The following is a 22,939-nucleotide window of genomic DNA, read 5'->3' as shown; positions in this document are numbered from 1 at the left end:
TTCTCTAAGATGAACATGATCGGCATTGTTTCGTCGGGAATTTTTCAGTGAAATGTAAAACAGAAAATAAATAATGTTCCTATGAAATACTTTTGGATGGCAATGTACTTCCGTATCTCGTCTTTTCGACGCAGTCGCGGCAATGGCGGTGCATCGAAGTTAATATAAGTAGAGGCAGGAGAGTAATTCTGTCATTAGTCAGTGGCCGGCCGTAACCGACAGCGATCGGCAATGTTGTGGTGCGAATTTTTCCTGCCGTTCCTGTTTCTCTTCTCGTATGGAGGAGCATTCAGAATACTGCCAGCGCCGAGCAGCCCCAAATGCGGCTACAGCGTAAGCGAAATAATTCATTCACATTCAGAATTGTTCTAAGCACGGTAATTCGGTAATATTGGCCGGCTATGATTCGGTGCCGGGAAGCACGGTACAATTTGAAAAAATGTACAAACACGTGTATTTTCAGGTGTCGCAAATTAAACCGTGTTAGCCTCGGCTCGGTGAAAATACTATTCGGAATATTTATTTTGCTATGCGATACGGATATGTACATGTGTAGATTGTGTATTTTATGATAGAAATAAGTAAATAAAATATGAGAAAGCAAACACGTTTACAGAATTTAGATGTCCGAAGAACTTACAACTCGTTTGGAACGATTCACTTGAATTGTACGTTTGTAAAGTTAATAAAGAGTTGTTCTTTTAGCTATTATTATTAATAAGTTAATAAGAGTTATAAGTCCCCCGAATGTATTGGAAATATTGCAAGGAATTTTCCGAATATTAGAAACATTTTTAACGAATTCCAACCATATATAAGAAATATGTTAAATGAATTACAGTAATACGATGTGCAGTTCTCCCTAATTTTCCTTCAGCTTGTAAACAAAAATGGACAATTTGGGAAGAGGAGGTACGATTATTCGAGCCTTGCACCTCGCTTTTATAATTATTGACAATCGGCAACTATAAAAATAAGCCGCGAGACTCGAATAATCGTATCTGCTCTTCCTTAAGTGTCCATTTTTGTTTACAAGCTGATGGAAAATTGGGGAGAAAATGTACTCTATTTGAAACGAATTTCGCGAATATTTTAAACGAATCTCAAATATCTAAAAATGAACTTAGTCCGATTTGAACGAATTTCAAGCGCTTAGATATCGCGCGAGAAACGCGTGTGAAATACTAATATTGTTACAGTCATGTGCCGCAGTCGATCCGAGCAAATTGAACATTCATCTGGTGGCTCACACGCACGACGATGTCGGCTGGTTGAAGACGGTAGATCAGTATTTCTTCGGAAGTATGTTCGTCGGCATTGTCGTACACACGCTTCGACAATGGTTCGAGAATTGTTTTAATTGATCGTTACCTTCTCTTCAAGGTCGGTCTAAGACGCAAGTGGCTGGCGTGCAATATATTCTGGACAGCGTCGTGCAAGCACTGGTGGCAAATCCTGAGAGAAAGTAATTAGAAAGAAATCATTAAACGTTTCATTAGACCGACGATTAGATTTGATATTTGTGAAGAATGTTCTACGGTAATGTTCGATATTAATTTAGGTTTATGTACGTGGAGACTGCTTTCTTGTGGAAATGGTGGGTCCGACAGGACATGAAGACCCAACAAATTGTGAAGAATTTGATAAACGAAGGCCGGCTGGAAATTATCGGCGGTGGATGGAGCATGAACGATGAGGCGGTCACGCACTATCATTCTCTGGTCGATCAGTACACCTGGGGATTCAGGTGAGCAAGGGAACTGTTTAAGCATCAAACTGGATTCGCTGAAACTTCGAACTTTTTCTCTTGCAATAACAAGAAATAACTATTAGAAATTAAATTTAACTCTCGCAATTCCAAAAGATAGCGAAAGCAACAGATTTTTCTAGAAATACAATAATTTCTCTCTAATTCGCCGTCAGATTGCCCACAAAAATGGACAATTTGTGAAGAGAAGATACGATCATTCGAGCCTCGCGTCTCGTTTCTATTAATTCTTATTTATTTATTTAACTAATCTTATTAATTATTTCTATACGAGCCGCAAGGCTCGAATAATCGTATCTCCTCTTCCCAGATTGTTCATTTTTGTGCGCAATCCAAGCGCAAATTTGGGAGAAATTACTGTATTAACACCTCGACTGCCGCGCCAAAACTCGCAGTAGCCTTTCTCCAATTGAAATTAATAATTATCATTAGCTCTAAGAACGTGCGCAGCATTATCAAAAGCGTACTCGTTGTTTGTAGACGACTTTACGACACTTTTGGAACTTGCGCGAAACCGCACATAGGCTGGCAAATAGATCCTTTCGGTCACTCCAGAGAACAAGCGTCGCTTTTCACGCAACTAGGATTCGATGGTCTGTTCCTGGGTCGCATTGACTACCAAGACAAACGACAGAGGATCGAAGACAAATCGATGGAGTTCATCTGGAAAGGCAGTCCGAATTTAGGTAATTGTTGAACGTAGACATCTGAATGTTAAACGTTCAACAGTTTGTACAACTTTGTTTCGGACTTGAAATTGTACAACTTTCCTGAACCTTGTTACAGGATCTAATGCGGACTTGTTCACGGTTGTGTTGTACAACACTTATTCCCCGCCACCTGGATTCTGTTTCGATGTTTTATGCAGGGATGATCCCATCAATGACGATGTTGAAAGCGCAGACTACAATGTTCCCGAAAAGGTAAGCTTCGGATACTGTATATTAGTGCATGTATTCGGCAATGAGAATAGTTCCATCATTTTCATCACTTTCACGTATTTCTGAGACCGTTATTAATTCTTTAGAACGATCGATACTCATTTCATGTAACACGTTCGAAATTGGTGCATCAATTAAAATAGTATTCAGTTTTATTCGAACGCATTCGAAATTTTCTTATCGAAAACAAGTTGAATAGAGTTTGAACTGTAATCGAATGACTAAAACTAAATTTACTTCGATTTATCGCCATAATCGTAACTGATTTGTAGGACAAATAGAAAATGCTTGACACGATATTGTCCAATCTCTCGATAAGTATCTTTATCGCATCACGAGTTCACTATTGTTATTGCCAAAGTCCAAAAAATCCTTGAGTCATGACATATTCGATACGATCGCGTTCCACCAAATTTATCGTGAACGTGACTTTCGCGTATACATCTTGCACAATTTAAGACAAGGCTCGGAATTAACCAGCAAGCAACACGGGGATCGCGAGGGTTACGCCTCCTGACTCCCGTCATGAGTCTCGCTTCTCGTGGTCGCCTCTTTAGGCTCGGAGCACCTCAGGCGTGTGTGCTTGCTGTTTTATGCGTGTGTCTGTAGGTGAGTTATGTGTGTGTGTTAGGCGATGATGGGGGAGCGAGTCGCGCGACAGGAGTCAGGAGGCGTGGCCCTTGCGATCCCCATGTTGCGTGCGGTTAATTCCGAGTCCTGATTTAAGACACGTTTGAATCACATTTTAAGCAGCTGGACAAAATCAATGCTGATGATGCTACCGTATTTCTCTGTTCAAAGCTACACATTTTGTACTCAAGACAGAGAAACAATGACAATAAAAGCGACAGCAACAAAACCGATGGGAAACACCCATAAATTATGAACTGGTTAACTGTGGCTCGCTTAATTGAAATCGCCTTTGTATTTTATTAAATCTAAATTGGTTTTGTATTGTTTTGCTGAATTTAATTGAATTATGCTAAATCGAAATTGTATTTGTACTTCACTAAATTCAAATTGTCCTTGTATTTTGCCGAATTTAAAGCGTCCCTACATTTTATTAAATGCAAGGTTACAAATTGGTAATTGATGCGAATGATGATTTACTGCGCTGTTACATGCTGTATACCATACGTTGTACGTTACATTATAAATCGGAAGAAACTGCATGCTCGAAAAATGATTCAAACGTAGCAAAAACGTTCGTTGATCACGCGTTTCCTTCCTTTAAATCGATCATTCTGGTGCAGAATTATTAAAAGGCGTAATCTATGCTAACGAATAGCCTTCTGTAAATTGCAATTCTCCGATGCTTTGATTACAAACAGTAATTAATCCTGTTGTGGAACAGGTGAATCAATTAATGCAGTACGTGGGTAAACAAGCAGACATATACCGCACGAATAACGTCATATTAACAATGGGCGGAGATTTCACGTATCAGCAAGCGGAAATGTACTTCATTAATCTGGACAGATTAATAAGGTAGTAAATACATAGCAGCTCAATTTCATTGTAAAATCGATTCGATGCTACGCGTATCTGCTCCGAAATATCGCCAAAGGAAGGAAAACGTCGTGACACTCTAATAAATCGCATGAATCCTTCGGTAAGTATAGCGTTGCTTGATGTGTTATCCGACAGGTCGAAAAATTCTTGGCGTATGCTCGAACACAGGCGTCGCACTACAAAACTAATAACATTATACTCACAATGGGCGAAGATTTTAATTACCAGCAGGCTGAGATGTGGTATACTAACATGGACAGGCTGATCAGGTAACGCGTAATTGTTTAAACGTTCTGCGGACGTGCACGAGCCTAATCTGCACATTGTGCCTCAGCTGCCAAAGCTTCGGTCGCTTATTGCTTCGCGAGAGAAATTACAATGGCTTTCTCGCGCGAAATGGTGAACAGGATATTTTTATAAATATTCGTCTGAGAGATTTAATGCAAGAAATATTTTCAAATACCGTGTGCTTTAGCTATTCGATTTTGAATTTATCGTGCATCATCGGTATACTTTAATAACAAGTGCTTCTTGTTTTCCAAAAACATTTTATCAAAAGTTTCTATTGAGAAAGAAAGAAAATCTAAATTCAGTTTCTTGTGTGGGAGAAATTCTGTTACAATAATACCCTGTGGGCAAAGTAAGAGTATAAATTTCTGAAAATTATGATACTGACGCACCGTCTGTTTTCTATTCGATAGATACGTGAGGGAACTGAACAGTACCGAGGTGAACATATTCTACTCGACGCCGTCGTGCTATCTGAAAGCAGTGAATGACGCTAATCTGCAATGGCCAACAAAGGAGGATGACTTCTTCCCGTATGCCAGCGATCCTCATTCTTATTGGACCGGATATTTCTCGTCGAGGCCTACTATCAAATACTTCGAACGAATGGGAAACAATCTTCTGCAGGTAACATTGCTCAATTGGGAATCAAATTCGAGATTCCTTTTGCTATTCTTCATTCTACATCGTTCGTAATCCAGTGAAGTAGAGCTGAGATTTGTATTTGCAGTGGTGTGTAGAGCTGAAATTCTGTAAATTAAAAATTAAAAGGCATTGAGATTTTAAAATTGCCAGAGAGGCGTTTATGATAAGTAGAAAAGGTGATTAATGAACAGACAAGCTGACCAGACGAGTTCGATATCTAATTGGCACAAGATTTTGATAACATTCAAATAGAAAGCAGTTCACAGAAAATAGCTTTAAACAGTTCTTAAATAAAAGTTATAGCTCTTTAAATATCTTCGAAACTATTTGCTTTCCCACAGCTTGAAATCCGGAATCTAATTGGACTATGGTAACGAAGAATGCCGATGAAATAATGGGATTATCATTTTATTTTTAGATTAATAAACAGCTGGTCGTGTTGGCTAATTTCACGGAACACGATGTTCATTTGGAGCATTTCCGAGAAGCGATGGGTATAATGCAGCACCATGATGCAGTCACTGGAACCGAAAAGCAATTGGTTGCCGATGATTATGCTCGCATATTGTACAAGAATATGGAGCAAGGCACGGAGACAGTGGCCGCAGCGTTAAAGTAAGAATTCATTAGAAAAGCAACCCCTAACGAAGCAAGCCGAGTTTCAGATTTGAGAAAGTAACTTATTTCATTTCGACATTTTTCTACGATTAATTTTACTTATTACTTCTTCTACACCTAACTATAATTCAATTCTCTGAAGAATTAGTTACATTCGATAAATGTCCCGAGAATTTTGTTAATAATTGTTTCCTTAAATGTAACTTCTGCATAAAAATGGTGCAGTGAAGAGGCTGCTCTATCGAGCTGTTAACGTTATTGTTATTGTTACACAGAAAATGGACGTTTGGAAATTCAAATGTTACGACTACAAAAATGTTCTCTTGCATGGAGTTAAACATCAGCTCCTGTCCGTACACCGAGGAACAAAATTCGATACTCACAATTTATAATCCTTTATCGTTCCAAATTGACACGCCAATTCGCGTCCCTGTCCAACAAGGCACCTACAAAGTTGAAGATCTATCAGGTACACACACCATAGAAAGTCAGTTGCATTTTTGAGAAAATTCTTCTCTCGAAAATGATTTTCGTTTTAATACGTTGAATTATTGTTATTTCAAGACTCGGCCAAAAAAGTTGTCTCGCAATTGGTCCCCATTCCAAATTCTGTACAACAAATCCCTGGACGAGTGAGCAAAGCAACGCACGAGCTTGTATTTATGGCAAAGGTGCCAGCATTGGGATATCAGTCTTACAAAGTGATAAAAACAAGTGATACATATGAAAATATAGTAACTTCGACGGATTCCATCCAGAACGAGGTATTAACATAATCAGTCACTCAGTAAGCTTATGGTTACACAACTCCTTGTTATTTCGACACCAAAGGGAATGATTTTCAAGCCTGTTCTTTTCAAAAAAAGCAAAAGACTGGTGGCTAGCTGATCTTAGGTGTCTTCAACGAATTATTCAGTGTCTTCCTTTCCTTCAAGATTAATATAAGAAGAAATCTAAATGCTTTTATTTGTTTAATCAGGAGTCTCTTTCAGAAAACATGTTTCCCCATTAGTCAACATTTTCAGTATGACTACACTAAAATCTTTATGAGTTTGTTTCTTCAGTTTGCTTTAATCTACGAAAGAGAACAATTGTTTACACAACTGTATTATATTTACAGCTTTACGAGATATACGTGAACAACGACGGAAAAGTTGTTGTAAATTATAAACAGGAGAAGGACATGAGTGTTGTCCAGTCGTTTCACTATTACGAAGGACAGGTAGGAAACAACGAAATACCTAAGAATAGGTCGTCAGGTGCATACATATTTAGACCTATCGGAATGTTTGCCAGGGGCTTCATGAACCCTACGGATTACAAAGTATACAAAGGTAACGTTTCATAAACGCCAAATTAAATAAAAAGAATGATAGCGGATTCTAATTGCATTTACTTCGATTTTAGGCGACGTGGTGCAAGAGATCCATCAAACGGTTAACAGTTGGATCAGTCAAGTGGTCAGAATTTACAATCAAAAACGAAATGAAGAAAATGTCGAATTCGATTGGCTTGTGGGCCCGATACCTGTTGAGTGAGTTTCGATTAATTACACCCCAATTCGCGTAATTCTAATTGAACACACAAAATATTACTTGAACCAGGCACAGGACCCTTTCCAAATTTTTTTGTTTGCAATGTAATATTGCCTACATTAACACTAGACCTACAAAACACCAAGATCAGCTATTTTATAATGTATATTGCATCACGAAGAAAACAACAATGCAGTAATCCAAATTTTTATTGCAATACGTACCCGAAACAAAATTGAGCAATCCCGCATAAATGCATCTTTAGTGAACTCAAAGAGAACGATTATACTCGCTCCGAATACTAGGACAGCTTTATAATAATTGTTTTGTTCATTCCAGGGACAAAGTTGGTAAAGAGATCGTCACCAAGTACAGCAGCAACTTGAGCTCGAAGGGAGAATTTTTCACCGACAGCAACGGGCGTGAAATGTTGAAACGACAGAGGAACATTCGTCCAACGTGGAACCTGATGTTGGAGGAGCCAGTGTCTGGCAATTATTATCCGGTCACTACTAAGATAGCTCTGGAAGATGAGGACAGGTACCAAAGGCTCAGCGTGATCACTGACAGAGCCCAAGGTGGAACCAGCATGAAAGATGGGGAGATTGAGCTGATGGTAAAATCCCACGCCTGTTCCTACAAAAAGAGAAAAACTTATTTGGCAACTAGACAACTTAGATTCGTCAAACTTTTTTGAGGATACTGAATACAAAAAATGTTCCGCTTTGACATCTGGACCTAAGTAGACTGTTCATTTCTGTCTCAAAGTCTGTAATCTAGTACAGCTGATGTAGTATAGGGAAACCTTGAAAACGTGTTAGCTAACGCTATAAATTGGAAATCGTTGACTTCCTGTCACAGGTTCATAGGAGATTGCTGCATGACGACGCATTCGGTGTGGGCGAAGCTTTGGACGAGACTGCATTCGGTCATGGTTTGGTAGCTAGAGGATCTCACTATCTTCTCGGAGGCAGCACAAAAGATTTGGACAAGTTGATATTGAACGAGAAGATTTCGACGCTTAAGTCAGTGCTGCGACCATGGACCCTTGTGACACCGTTCAAAGACGACTCTGAGATCACTCAGTTCTCTTATCAAACACCGGTAACACTCTGTTTTTACTTATCGCAGACATTGCTAACTTGCTCATTGAGTAGCTTAAATATTTATCATTTGAAAGTGATTTGGAGAAAAGTATTCTAGCATTAATTATCGTTAATTTTGTGCTCTTAGGTATCCGGTCTGAACAATTCCCTACCAGTGAACGTTCATTTGTTGACCTTGGAGCCTTGGATATACGATACCGTTATATTGAGATTAGAACACATTTTCGAGAAGGACGAAGCTAAGACTTTGTCGAAATCTGTCAACGTCAATCTTCAGGTACGTTCCCAATTTTTATGGACCTTAATTTTTGCCATCTTTGAACAGTGTTATATCAAAGATAATATTGATACAATTATGTAGATAATTGTCAGTAGAAAGGTAGTCGCAACGGAAACCAATTAAAATATTTTATCGTCTATTTGAGGCAACTGTTATCGTTATCTTTTCTGTCACCAGGGCCTGCTCGCAAATCGCAGAATTTTAACAGTTAGGGAAGCGACACTGGGAGCCAACAAATGGTTGCAGGAGGTGAACCGTATGCAATGGAAAGCTGACTCGAACGAAATTGTTGAGCAGTTCGAAGAATTACCATATAACATTACCCAATATAATGTTACTCTCAATCCGATGGAAATACGAACATACATTATATCATTCATGCCTCAGGAGTAGTTATATGTACATACGTTATTCAGTCATATCATTTTATCGCAGAAGTACATCGAATTATTCTCAATTTCTGCAACATGAAGCTCGGTTAAAATAGCGAAAAGTCTCGAGAGGAGCTAATTTAGATAAACAACGAAACAATTAGCGAATTTATCGTAACACAGTTTATAACTGTTAAAAATAATCTATCCTGTTCTGTTTGTTAAGAAAATTTAGTTTTATACTGAAATTGTGAACACTACGTTGTAAATACTCGACAAATTTAAATACAGCAAGAACGGACAAGTCTGTTACTGACAATTTTATTCAGTGCCATTTAAAAATAGTTAAAATTATAGAACAAAATAAATAAATAAAGCAACTACTAATTACAAGTACTGCATTTAATTTCTTCCCACTTTGTTTAAAAATTTTAAATAAACGTACGCATTTGCTTGCAGTAATTCACTACTTAAAACAAATGTTTATCGGTCATATGCGAGAACTGTCAATCTAATTGACAATACAGCAAATCAATAACCTTTCAAAATGTAAAATTTCCTTCCCAAAATTCCCGAACACCTTCTCATTTGATCGTCACAGTATTACAGAAATTTTGAGATGACATCTCGGGATAGTGAGTGTGTTATCTCATCGACACGAAAACGTACCGAAGAATCTACACGTAACAGTGTACAATTAATACCTTACCAAAGTAAGTAACTTTTTTTACTGTAACCATACAAATAGAAAAATTCATAGATTATTACAGAAAAATTAGGGGAGACTAGCGATGCCTTGTTCGCTTGAAACATTACTTAAACATGTTTAAATATTCATAATGTTACATACAAAAAAATATATCATTATGTTCAGCAGAGTTTGCAAAATCATTTAATGCGAGAAAAGTTTGAAGCACAACAACAACAAAATTCTCAAAGTTCAAAATTTATGCTTAAAAATTGCCTATTACTTATTACAACACGCTATACGAAATATTAAAATTTATTGAACAATGTTATCAGCTGAATAACTTGATTGCTATAAGTATTGTACATGATGTTTGCAAAGCAATTTACACAAATCATCAGACTTTTTATTAAGTATGATTTAACAAATATCGACGCGCTCTGCATTGAAGATGACATCAGAGGACGAAGTTTGGGTGCAAACCCAAATCACCGTGACTCCGGAGGAGGATGCAATGATCCGGGAGATCTCTCACTCGGCGATCTTGTCGTCGTCACCGGACGTGCCATTAGACGTCGAAGATAAGATTGTATACAGAAGAGAGTTCAGTCAGATCCCCTTTCTGGATACAGACTCGGAATATAAGATCATAGACATAAGGCCACCTGTGAGTATTGACTTGTTCGTGCCTAGACAGGATGAAGGAATTCAAACATACTTGCAAGGGATTACGGATGTCCGCATTTCCCAAGAATACAAGGACGAAGCGACTCAAACCTTGTACATGGCCTCGCCCTGTCCACCATTAGAATATTACAGGGACATTATGAGTATGCTCTTTACAACCATAGCATTAACTTGAAGGGATGTGGAATCTTTCTGAGGAAGTCTTTTCAGAGACTCATTGGGGGTTTATTTTGGCCTTAGACATTACGATAATACTTTCTTGTTCATAAAATGGCGACGTTGCATCTGCTTCATTATGATCTTGGAATTGATATCACGTTGTTTGTAGTATGAAGAGGTATACAGAATTTTTTGGATAAACTAACCGCGTCGATTATAGTTAATGTTTTCGTATTAAAGTTTCAAGTGGGAAGAATAACAATTTTCCAGAAATTAGTACTGTTTTTTTTTTTAAATTCTACGTACTTTTTACCAATTAAATAATTTTTTACAATATTTGCATCCTAAAATTATGTGTAAAATAATCTCTTCCGGAAGAAATGGAGTTCGCAAATTGTCAAGCATCTCGTTAACAAAAAAAAATATTAAATCACTGCCAGTTGCGAATATGTTAACACATGATCGTCGCCCATTGTATGAGCAAATGAAATTGACTCGACCTAGAACAAATCTTAGCATGCAATATCATTAACAAATACAGTACAGTAAAATAAATTTCCCAAGAATATGGACAATTTCGAATAATCGTATTTCTTCTTTCCAAATTGTCCATTTTTGTTTGCAAGTTGAGCGTTTACAGAATTTACTGTATGTGCGCTTCAAAAATTAATATCTTCAGTGTCGATGCAAGAAGTGCCGATGCCGACGATGAAGACAACTATGGCAGCGGAGACTATAATTAGCTTCCCTCCGGACGCACTATTGAACGATGTAGCAGAAGAGCTATCTGCGAAGAAGATAAAAGAAGAGGAGCTCGAAGAATTCACGTCCGAGTTCTCCGACAACGAAATAGCGAACATGATGGTCCCCGACATTTTGCAATTTGCTTTAGCACGAGCACTTTGGATCCTTGATCCGAGGCTCCACGAAGTCGAAACTTCCGACAAAGAAGTACAAACTATGATTAAATACAACAATCACGCGGACATTATGATCGTCGACTCTGAAACGCAAACAGATTTGACTTGCCAGCCAAAAGACTCGAATAGTAAGCTCTTGTCGAACTATTTCGAGACGAAGAACATGATCTTCGATTATTTGGAGGATTGGCTGTCCAAAGGAATCGACGCCATAGCGGTCGTAGATGGAATAATGAATGAAATCATCGATAAATGTACGGAAATGATCAGATTTCCTATGAAAGATGAGACTATGCAAACTATAGTGACGTACAAATTAAGCGGAGAAAAAGAGCAGGATATTTTGCGAAGATTGAGACACGGCATTGTTGTCGATCCTATGGAGGCGACGATGGTTGTACCGCCATTGATAGACGATTTGTTAGAATCGGTTTGTCAAATTGTTTCCGCGAACGCGCCGAAGGCAGTTAAATGCATTATGCCCACTGTGCTGCGGAGAACAATGAATATAATTGACAAGCTCGAGGAACTTCACACTGAATTGCAACGTTAGTACTTATTTCTGTAGAAGATCTCGTTTTTGATCTTATGTTAGCTTCTGCATTAGGTTCTTATATTTTTTTACACGTGTAGCACAGTTTACGAGCTTTATTCACTGAAAATATTCTTTGAACATGTTTCCATATCCATACTACGATATTAGATTATAGAACATTATAATAAAGTATAAAACGTGTTCGAAATGTGACTAACTTTTGAAAATTGTTGAAACAATTTTTATCAGCGAAACCTTTGGACGACGTGCTGGCAGCAAGAAGAAAGAAGATCCTCGATTCGATGTCGAAAGCGGAAACGGAAACCATTTCCACTCAGACAACCATAGGAGGAGTCTCCGAGGTCCAGAAGATCAAGGACAAAGAGGTCGTGTGCTCCATTTGCAGACGACCGTCTGTCTGCCAATACTGTGCAATAGAAGAAGACGTTCCCCAGGATCAGCCGAAAATGCTTCGCACGCAGGATATACTACTTGCTTATAAACCCTGCTACATTGTTACTACTCTTTCAGAGAAAGAGAAGAGTCAGACACCTCCTCCTCCTCGTCCACCGTTGAAGAAGATCTTCCCACCAGTGAGGTCTATTTTAAGCACTTCAATGCAGTCTTCTAGAGACTCTGGAGAAACTATGGACGTATTTCCAGAACCTGACATGATGCCACGAGGTAGACATTTAATGGTAGAATGATTTGAAAATAGTGAGTATACAATTTGTTTCAGAATCTGTTAACGAGTGGTCCTACGTTATCGATGCAACCTTGATGAAGCCGGTGTCAATTGGAGGTAAGAATTCAATTCTTCATATTTATTTTATACTTGCAAGATAGGGATGATGTTCATAAGTCTTCTTAAGTTTTAGTTAAGTCTTCTTTGCTTGTGGTTTACATTAAATTTTAATGCAAAGACCGAATTTAGAAACTTTCCTGAAATTTGGAAAAATCGTTATTAAGATAGTGTAGTTTTGAATGGAGCACAATAATTATAAATGTATTTCTCTTTGTACTAATAATTGCATTCTATTATATATTCTAGGCACCCACAGCAGTGCAGGTCGAACAACAAGTTCATTGAACAATGCAAATTCTGCACGTTATTACCAATACCCTTGTGCCCGTCCAAAATTTGTACCTTCGGAAACAGTGAACGCTTTGGAAATACTGAAGAACACATTTTGCAGTCAAGAGAACTGCATAACTTCCTCTCTAGAGGATATCAGTAGCTGTAATCTGTTTAAAAGGAAGAAAGTCGCGTGCGTGGCGTCTTCGTGCAAAATGTGCATTAACAGAAGTAGCAGCAGCACAGACACCTGCTGCCTAGAGCAGACCTGCAAGCCTCTTTCGAGACTGCACTTACCTACAACGAATACCTGCAATCAAAATATGAAATCGAACGACAACTTCAAAATCATTCCCATATGTCTCTCGCACACCTCAAGCAGTCAGAGATGATTCAAATAAATTATTTGCTTTCTCTTAAACGTTGAACACGTCGATTGATTAACTAGAATTCTAAGAGTCGCAGGAAATCAAAGGTATTTAGTTGGTGAGACTGCCTAATCTATGGATCTTTATGCGGTGTACAAAAATTTAATTAAGTTATTCGTCAAGAACCACGGTTAAATGAAACATACTTCTTATAACAATTTTAAGAAGCAGGAAACAATATCATAATATTCTGAAATCGTATTAATGCACAAAAAGTGATGCCATAAATGAATGTGCGAACAACGGTGAACGTGCTAAAAGCCAAGAAGAGATAAATGCATCTCCACGTTATGTATCACATGTGTATTTATAAAACAGTTGATACATATCACAATGTAAACATGACTTTCACTCTCCGCGCCTTAGCTGCAATTTATAAAGTGCTTATAAATAAAACAACATTGTATAATGATGATTTATGATCTAAATTCTAAGTATCTCGACGTAGTATGAGCACGATCATCGCACTCTTTGTAAGTTCGAGAATATTTATATGTATAATAGCATTAAATGAACAATGAATGTTGCAATAAATTATTCCGTATCTCGTTATATTAATGTAATCAGCGTTCGAGCCGCACGTGAACAGCACAGTATTCACGCACTTAGAGCCCGAAGGCATAACAAATAATTTATTGGCAGTGCTACGACATTTCTGACGTCAAGCTACCGTGACCTACATTGATTCTACTTAAACGTACGACGCACAATTTGGCACAAAATCAAGAAAGGCGGATAAGAGTATTTTTCCTTCGTCTCTCAATATATTATCGCATCCAAATTGTCGAAGAAACATTGAAGAAAATTTCAACTTTGTACAAACACATTTCCTTAAACAAGTAAATTTAATTATTCGTATGTTACTCGTAACATTTATACCTTTTAAACCTTTTCAACAGTTCGTTGATTAATTGAAAATAATTTGTCGATATTCATGAGCACAACCACTCTAGAGAATTAAAATGATCATCGAAATTAATGATATTAGTGTAGTAATTCTTTCTTACAGAATAATAATCGTCGATTCATGAACGCTTATTTACATTGTAAGATATAATACAGATTTATGAGTATATCAAACGTCGCGTTAAAAAAAAAGATTGACTTTCTATTATTGCATTTCATTTGTTATTGAAAATGTAAAAGTACAAAACTGTTTAATACAGATCTCAAAAATAAATATCGTATTCTCGGTACATATTCCAAAAATTCCACGTGGAAATGCGGAAAATATTTCATGAGGAAACCTGTATGTATGTATGGTCAGTCATACAATCCACATACATTTCCCATAAATTTAAAATAATTTGAGAATTTAATAAGTGCATACAGGCTTTTTTAACTTACTACATCTGTTGTAAAAAAAAAAACTAAAACGGACTATACACAATTGTAAGCTGCATCGATAAACAGATTTTTGAAGGATTTTATATTCTATTCTTAATACCACATAGCAACCATAAATTAGTAGTATCACTGACAAAAGCTTAGTACACAGTTCGGGCACAAAATGCCTCCTGGTTTACTGTCCTGACCCTGAAAGCGACTCCCACTCAAGACATTTTAAACAGAGAGAGAGAGAGCAAAATAAACAATCTCCTCTCACTGTCAACGCCAAACTGACAAAACTCCTTTTTGCTCTGATATCATTTGCCTCGTAGCATTGCCCGCAGGGCCATTACAGAATGCTTCAGGGCAAAATGCATTACACACACCTATCCTAGTTACATTTTATATAGTATTTTTACATTTTCTATTCACTTGTTTAACGTTTGTAGGATCTACCCTATAAAAGACTGATTTTTGTACGTGTCCCAGACTATCTTCAGGATTAACGAATGTACGAGATTAATCCCCAAGATTAACGAATGTATAAAAATGAATATCATATAATTGACTCAAAAATAGCTTACCAGTTATATGTGCGATTTATAAAACTGATTCTCGTTTGTTTTGTATGTAGTGGCAAAGTAGAAAACATTTGTCGACGATCCTCAAAAAATGCAGCTGCGTTTAAGTAATAGATTTTTAATTCCTATCCAACGCCTATTACGTTTTTCCGATTCTTAAATAATTGTTAAAGTTACAGCCGTTCGTTTTCGCTTTCGTCTTCTGTTGCTACCTCCTTTATAGGTATCTCAGTCATCTGTTTCTCCTCATCGGAGGGTGAGACCACTTCATGCTCTTTCACATCATTCCATGGTTGTATCTCAGCTGAACCAAATATCCAGAACAATATCGTCGCAGATGTAAATACTCCAGCCGAGATCCAGAACATCACGCGCCATTCTTCTACTCCGTTCTACAACAAATGAAACTGTATACTATCTCTAGAATAAAGGCGACTGTAATTTATATAAATCGTTCAATATTTTTATATTAATATAGTAAGTATTATATATTAGTCATATTAGGTACCCTTTCGTTTGTCAGCACTCCAATAATTGGTGGAATAATAAATCCAGGGAAGCTGCCAAACGTGTTCATAATTCCGTACAAGGAACCAGCAAAGTTCGGAGCCAAATCTTGATGATTCTGCAAATTAGTCTGACACGCAGCCCCATTGAACGATAATGCCACGTTCAGCATGACAATTGCGGTTATTGCGTCGCAACCAGCATGCGTCATTATAATTAAAGCAATCGCTGGGCCCATATGCGCTGTTGAAAAATATGATAATTTATAGAACGCTGGTTTTTATTTTTTGTATGTGTTATTATCAAAAACTGTTATTAAAATTCGCTTACAGAAAATCATAAATATTTTTCGAATCCATCCTAAAGATAAAACCTTCTTCCTTCGTACGTAATCTCCGGCTGCAGCAAACAATACTCCAGCACCGAGTCTAGCTATGTATGGTAATCCTGTAAGTGTTCCTCCCTAGAGAACAGAAGGTAAATTTAAGTATTTTATTCCTTAAATAACTATCTCTACTTGTAATAAATTAAATCATACCGATTTCATGTCAAATCCGAGGACTTCTAACGTGTATTTAGGCCCATTAGTGGCTATGAAGTAGATTCCCCACATGTTAGCAAAGTGGGCCCACAATAGGACCAAGAAAGGTACGGAAGTTAGAGCTGATTTCATTGGCAATTGTAACTACAAATTTTCAGTATTAATAAAATAAACATTACAAGACTAATTTATACCACCAATTCGGTAAAGTATTATACCGTATGGCAATATTTACTTTTTGTTTAGAGACAGATGTCCCTATTTGCTCTTTAATATAACATCTCTCCTTCTCTGTGATCCCTGGGTGCATATCCGGTGTGTCGTAAATTAGGAAAGTCCATAAAGCATAGAAAATAAGTATAAGAATGCTTGTGGAGTAGTAAGCTGCTTTCCAACCAAAAGCACTGATTATTTGTCCGCATATAGCAAACGTAACTACAGTTCCGAATGGACCACCTGAAAACCATGTTTAATTTTCAATGTTTGTTTCTAGAATATACAATTTCACAAGTGTTTACCTTGCATTGTCCACACAAACATGCCCTTTTCACTTGGAGGAACCCATCTTGCGATCATCGCATGAAGGGCAGGATAAACGGCTCCCTAAAAATATATTCTATGTTAATGAACAAGTAGGTCGGTACTCTTCAACGATTTGTTAATGTACTAGAAGTGACATGCATCACTTTTATTCAGTCTTTATTAACCCCTTACTATACGTGAACAGTACTATGTATAAGTGAAATGTTTGACTCTGTTGACTCATTTTAAATATTTCTACGAAGCTAGAAACATGTTTTTCGATAATCAAACCATCATAGTTTTGAATATTGAAATCTCCTCTTTATAACAGGCTAAAAAAAGTGCAATGTACGATTGTTTGCCATTGTTTTACTGTATTTTGAAGTTTGCCCATGAATTTTCATGAAGTTCACCTTGAGTTACTCTAATACTATCAGCATACATACATTCAGAACGCGATAAACCGGCAATAATGAGTCGTACAAGCTTTATGTAGTTGTAAAACAGTGATTTCACCTGGATAAAAAGTTTTTCAGAATTTGTACAGTGATTTCACTCAATCTCTTGATTTCATGTGTAAAAATATCCTATAAAAGAGAACAATTTAGAGTTGTGAAAGTTCGGAGATTTCACGCTTTAAAATGAGCCAAAGGGAATCAATATTACATTACGTTTTAGAAAATAATTGATAAAAAAAATACTGTGTAGTGGAAAACTTACTCCAAAGAAGCCCATCATAAAACGGAGTACAAACACAAAACCATAATGAAGACCAGAAGCCCAAGGCATCAATAGGTTTAATGCGGCAGGTATTAGTGTCGCAAATCTATATTAGCATACAGTTCAATAATTGGTAAATGTGTGATGTGTGCAGAGGTAATGACAACTGTACAGCAGTGGCCAGTCAAATTACATCACTACTTGACGATACAAATTTTTTAAACTACATTCTTTTGATGTACTAATTTTGTATAATATACATATAGATCGGTAGTAATATTATTTAATAGTAGTACTATTTTTATGACCACGGCTGCGGATATTATAATTATCAGGATCATATATAAAATCTGTTTCATTTCAATGTTTACCATTTGCTCCCAAAAAATGACCCCGATAATTACTTCATTAAAAACAATAATTAAACAATATTACACTCACGCAACTACTTTGGAACCGCCGTATTTCTCAGCTAGAAGGCCAGCAGGAATACTCGCTGGAAGTACTCCATAAAAATATCCGGACAGCAATAAACCTTGTACATGTTGGTTCCAATCGAATCTTTCGCCATACTAAAATTATTATCGGAATTATTAATCACAGTAAAATATTTCCTCAAATATTGTATGTATGTCCGATTAATCTTTAAAAAGCAATTACTCACATCTTTGACTTCTGCAGCTTTGTGAGTAGCATTAGCTAACGAGACAGAGCCACAGGCTGGACCAACTCCTCCATCCTTTCGGGTTGTATTTACCATGGCAACAATGGTTATTGATAAATTTGTGCGTATCATGTACGAGAACATACATGCTAGGAACATCATTGCTCCTAGAATCGCTCTTTTCGGTATCTTTTCTGTAACGTATACGAGTACTAAGTAGAATCGTTGAAACATTAATTATTCATCAGTGTTTAATATTCTACAACGTGTTAATTGAATCCCGTTCGATGTGTAAAATTTTTCCACTCGAAACATTCCTTGAACGATTGCTTTCAAAAATTGTCTATTTTACAAAATTTCGAAAAGTTAAGTTAAACGTGATATAAATCACTGTTTTTAAAGCTATAATTATCCATTCTCATCGCTTACGCGTCCATTCTAACTAAGCGTAGTCCTAGAAACAGAACTTAATGAAACTTTTCAAAAAGTTCGAAACATGTATTCCTTGATGTTTTATAATCGCGAAGACTGTTTATTGAAGTAACAGTGTCTACACTTAATCATTCGCGCGATTGTTATGAAACTTGTTACGACAGAAGCACGTCCAACCGCCTGTTATCTTTTAGACAGGCTGATGAGAATGTAGTGGCAGTTAATAGATATTTACCTATGGAGAACAGGTCTGATAATCATAAACGGCTTTCAACGAGCCTAAAAAAAATGAGTGATATTCCTGTAATCACTTCTACAACAAACGACTTCAAGATGCACTTGTAGATACTTGTGTTAATAGCGTTTATCTATAAATGCTCTTTCACGAGATCGGTCTTAATCTTAATTAGTATCGATCAGTCATTTCAGATCTAACGAGCTGTCATGAATTATAAAATTTAGGCTCATGAGACTTTCGAATTAATGGCAATTCCTCTTAAATTCACAAAAATATTTTTATCGGGAAAACGAGCAACATTCTTAATGGGAATTGAAACGTTTCAATGTACGATGAACTTCGTCCTATTGACGAAGTTTTCGCAATGGATTCGTAATGGAATTGGATCTTCATCATCTTTACTCTTATCGATAATAGCAATCTCTGCGGTAATCTGTGATAACATTGGAAGAGAACATTAAACAGACGCCGCAAACATCTTCAATACCAGTAGTGCAAATTAATCGTTGAAACAAAAAAGATCTAGGTGACGAATTTTTTTAAGTTTTCAAATTATTAAATTGAGATAAATGAATAAAATATTAACTTTAAATTGCAAACAGGTTACGGAATATCTAAAATTCGATGTAAACATTTCGCGATACACAATTTTTAGCTAAAAATACTTGTTCGACTGAATATCAAATTAAATATATTCATTTAGGGTGAATTTCTTAATAAATTGCATGATTACATCACAATAGCTTCTATGTGTATTGAACGAAATCAAGTACCACTTACGTCGATACTACTATTCAAAGGATCGGTAGTAAACCAAAACATAAAACGAGGGCAATCAAAGTTATGGCATGGTCAATACGATTGCAATTAACGTCCCTAAAAGTAAAAAATGGTACGTCCGACCTATAAATACACGACAAATAAACTGCAGAAGACCTTTAGAACCTTTCGAATCAGTTTCAATCATGTGATTACCCGTTTGTCGACGATGCGTTCCTTCGTCATTTTTCCACGATGAAACTTTCCCAGTTTACCCGATACACAAAACAGACCGTAATTTTTAAAAAAAGACTGATTAAAAGCTTTAATACTTTACATATAAAATATAAAAGTCCCTCGAAGTAATAATATTATTATTATTATATATATAATAATATATACAATAATAATAAATAATAAATATTATATATAATAATAATAAAAAATAATAAATATTATATATAATAATAATAAATAATAAATATTATATATAATATATATAATATTAATAATATTATTATTATTATATAAAATGTTGCCTACGTGCAAAGTGGAGATATTTACGAAATAAATTTGGACATCAAATAAAAATGTTATCACCACTATCGATCATGTGAATGTTATCAAGCACGAAATAATCTCAAAGCGGCCTTGAAAGTTGATTCATACTAGTACCGGATTTCAAGAAAGAATCCGCGCGCAAAAGCGAGTTCGAATTGTCAACAGTCGACGGAAACTTTATTTAGGAAACGACGGATATACGGCTCAAGGGCGCCGTGATTCAGTGTAAAATAACTCTTCTTAACATACGCAGAATCTCGATTCTGCACATTATGCGAAAGAATGCGATAACCTTCGGCTATCGTAAAGTTATAAAATAGGTATGTACTTACCATTGACCTTCCGGAAGAGAGCCATTTTATTTAGAGCGACGTGCAGAATCGCACGCTACGAATTTCTATGACCGTGGGACTGCGTTTTAATTCTACTGATGCTTGTTAACAACTCGTAACAAGCTACAAACACTCCGGAGTTGCTAGAGGATGCAGTTCGGAATACGATCGAGCCAGTGCACAAATCGACGATTGTATTATTACGTCATGCTTTCGCAGTGGTTGATAATAATCGTCGCGATTTTATTTCATTTTCTGTCTAGTCGACGATGCTCCTGCTGTCATCAGAATCCAGTAAAGTTTGATATATAGTTGCAAGAACGCTGAAAAAGAGACGAGACGCCGCTGTATCCGAAATCTATATTTAAATCCTCAATGATGTTTAAGTTACACGCGCTTACGCAATATTAGTCTGATATATGCATACTACAAGCGATTATAGAAAGAAAATAATGCACACGCTATGTGCTTGGCTCTTAATCCACAACACGGTTCAACATTTGTCGATACTATGTAACTCTTAATTTGATTGTTCTTCGCGCTATAGCGACAATTGGATAAATAAATTGTATATTTATGCGCTATTTATACTACTGGCCGAAGTTTGAATTCTGGCGGGATGACGTGACGTAAACGATTTTAAACTCGGTACCACGTTAGAAACAATATTGACGTTGAAAGTATCGTCAGTGGTGCATGACTATTTTTTTCCTTGTTTATACTATGCCCAGCAAGCTAAACATTTAACAAACAAGGTTACGATGGTGATTAGAATGATTGAAATATGGAGTTGATCTGCAATGTGCAATTCATGCATTAGCTTATCATATGGAATTATTGATACTATCGATGCCGCATTACTCGACTTTTCTGATAACGATTCTCGTGATGTTCCATACGTGTGGTATTATTGATTTTTCATATTTGTCATCAAATGCGACTATTACTTGTTTTTTCTAGTAACCGCCATAATTTTACGATAGTACGAGAAATTATTTCACGCAATTAATCATTGACAATTAAAATTGAAATATTAGAACTTTGTTTTGCAGATGTTTTATGCTACACCATAAATTATCTATTGCCGCAATCAGGTCACTGATTAGAAAACAATCGAACTCTTTAGTGACTCAAACTCAAATAGGGGACGCATTTAATTTTTTCATATTGCATCAGTTTTATAAATAGAAGATCATAAGAATCTATGTATTTTTTATTAGATTTATCAAGGGAAAGAATAAGAATAACGCTATGAACACAGTTAATTATGTTTTAATCCATTAGATGAACTACATGCTGGTATGTACATAATTGGAAACTGATAAATAAATTGCATTTGCATATACCTACATACACATAACTACATATACATAACATACGCATAAAGAAAAACATATATCACAACTGATATATGAATGAATAAAAGGATGTGCACTCGTGTCAATAGAATTTATACGCAAGCATGATTCATAATCTGACTAACCTCTTTCAAACGACTTTCAATATCGACAGGAAGTCGTCGTACAAATGATCCTCGACGTTGCAATAGAAAATTGTGCAGCTTTCATTTAATCTGCTCATGTGTGTATACGTTGGATGAAATACTGGATAACATAACTGTGAACCTTCTTTCACTAGCGTCGATGCATGCACACATAAAATACAAGGAAACGATATACATAAAATGATCAATCCTACACACGGTACACACAAAATGACTGAATTTCAGTCACTCACTGAACACTACCGACTTTTTTCCGTCTTCAGCTCGCGCTTTTTTCCCCCTCCATCATCACCTGTTGTGTGTGTATGTAGCTATATGTATACAATTTGAATCTCCGTAAGATTCAACGGCTAAAGAATATTCGGAAGATACAGTTATTTTTAAGAGTTTCACGTTTATATTATGTAAAATATGTTTATTTAGTATTGTAAGCACTGACAACAATGATCCTTGCTGCTTTTGTTATAAGATATAATGAAAAATTCGGCACGAATCACTTTCTCCGTAAAATAAGAAAATAACGCCATTACGAGTAGCGGCAAAACGCTGAAACTGTTCGCCAAAATCAATTGTTGGTAATTTTGCCTACTAGTTTCGACGTTTTACCACTACGTGTAATGTGGCGCTATTTTCCAAATTTTACTTTTTAATTATCTCCAAATTCCTTTAAAAAAAGACGAATTCATGTCTCGC

The 22,939-nt window shown here is 36.4% G+C and overlaps 3 protein-coding genes across 4 annotated transcripts; 2 read left to right on the top strand and 1 right to left on the bottom strand.

Moving 5' to 3' along the window:
- The first annotated feature begins 177 nt into the window (after positions 1-177).
- Positions 178-9,457, top strand: LManII (Lysosomal alpha-mannosidase II). 2 transcript variants are annotated; one of them, XM_033470519.2, is made up of 17 exons: positions 178-333; positions 1,200-1,302; positions 1,384-1,465; positions 1,562-1,747; positions 2,249-2,454; positions 2,555-2,691; positions 4,357-4,490; positions 4,923-5,136; positions 5,573-5,769; positions 6,048-6,241; positions 6,337-6,536; positions 6,893-7,106; positions 7,180-7,306; positions 7,647-7,923; positions 8,169-8,411; positions 8,541-8,690; positions 8,871-9,457. In XM_033470519.2, the coding sequence occupies exons 1-17, from the start codon at positions 232-234 to the stop codon at positions 9,084-9,086; spliced, it is 2,982 nt and encodes a 993-aa protein (XP_033326410.2). In that variant the 5' UTR covers positions 178-231; the 3' UTR covers positions 9,087-9,457. The 2 variants fall into 2 exon arrangements, with proteins under 2 accessions (XP_033326410.2, XP_033326411.2); XM_033470520.2 differs by lacking the exon at positions 4,357-4,490 and adding an exon at positions 4,064-4,197.
- An 86-nt stretch (positions 9,458-9,543) lies between these two features.
- Positions 9,544-14,414, top strand: LOC117220509 (uncharacterized). The gene is made up of 6 exons (XM_033470522.2): positions 9,544-9,777; positions 10,204-10,582; positions 11,278-12,066; positions 12,303-12,737; positions 12,793-12,855; positions 13,105-14,414. The coding sequence occupies exons 2-6, from the start codon at positions 10,204-10,206 to the stop codon at positions 13,518-13,520; spliced, it is 2,082 nt and encodes a 693-aa protein (XP_033326413.2). The 5' UTR covers positions 9,544-9,777; the 3' UTR covers positions 13,521-14,414.
- On the bottom strand, positions 14,299-22,701 carry LOC117220510 (sialin). The gene is made up of 11 exons (XM_033470523.2): positions 22,226-22,701; positions 20,743-21,065; positions 18,421-18,614; positions 18,198-18,328; positions 17,757-17,862; positions 17,033-17,117; positions 16,750-16,970; positions 16,512-16,658; positions 16,304-16,436; positions 15,975-16,216; positions 14,299-15,858 (listed from the first exon to the last, which is right to left on the bottom strand). Exons 2-11 carry the CDS (start codon positions 20,765-20,767, stop codon positions 15,640-15,642), a joined length of 1,503 nt encoding a protein of 500 aa, XP_033326414.2. The 5' UTR covers positions 20,768-21,065; positions 22,226-22,701; the 3' UTR covers positions 14,299-15,639.
- Positions 22,702-22,939: the final 238 nt, after the last annotated feature.

Source organism: Megalopta genalis, chromosome 2 (assembly GCF_051020955.1).
Source record: "Megalopta genalis isolate 19385.01 chromosome 2, iyMegGena1_principal, whole genome shotgun sequence".
In the NCBI taxonomy this organism is placed as follows: domain Eukaryota; kingdom Metazoa; phylum Arthropoda; class Insecta; order Hymenoptera; family Halictidae; genus Megalopta; species Megalopta genalis.
This window is presented reverse-complemented; position numbering and strand designations above follow the sequence as displayed.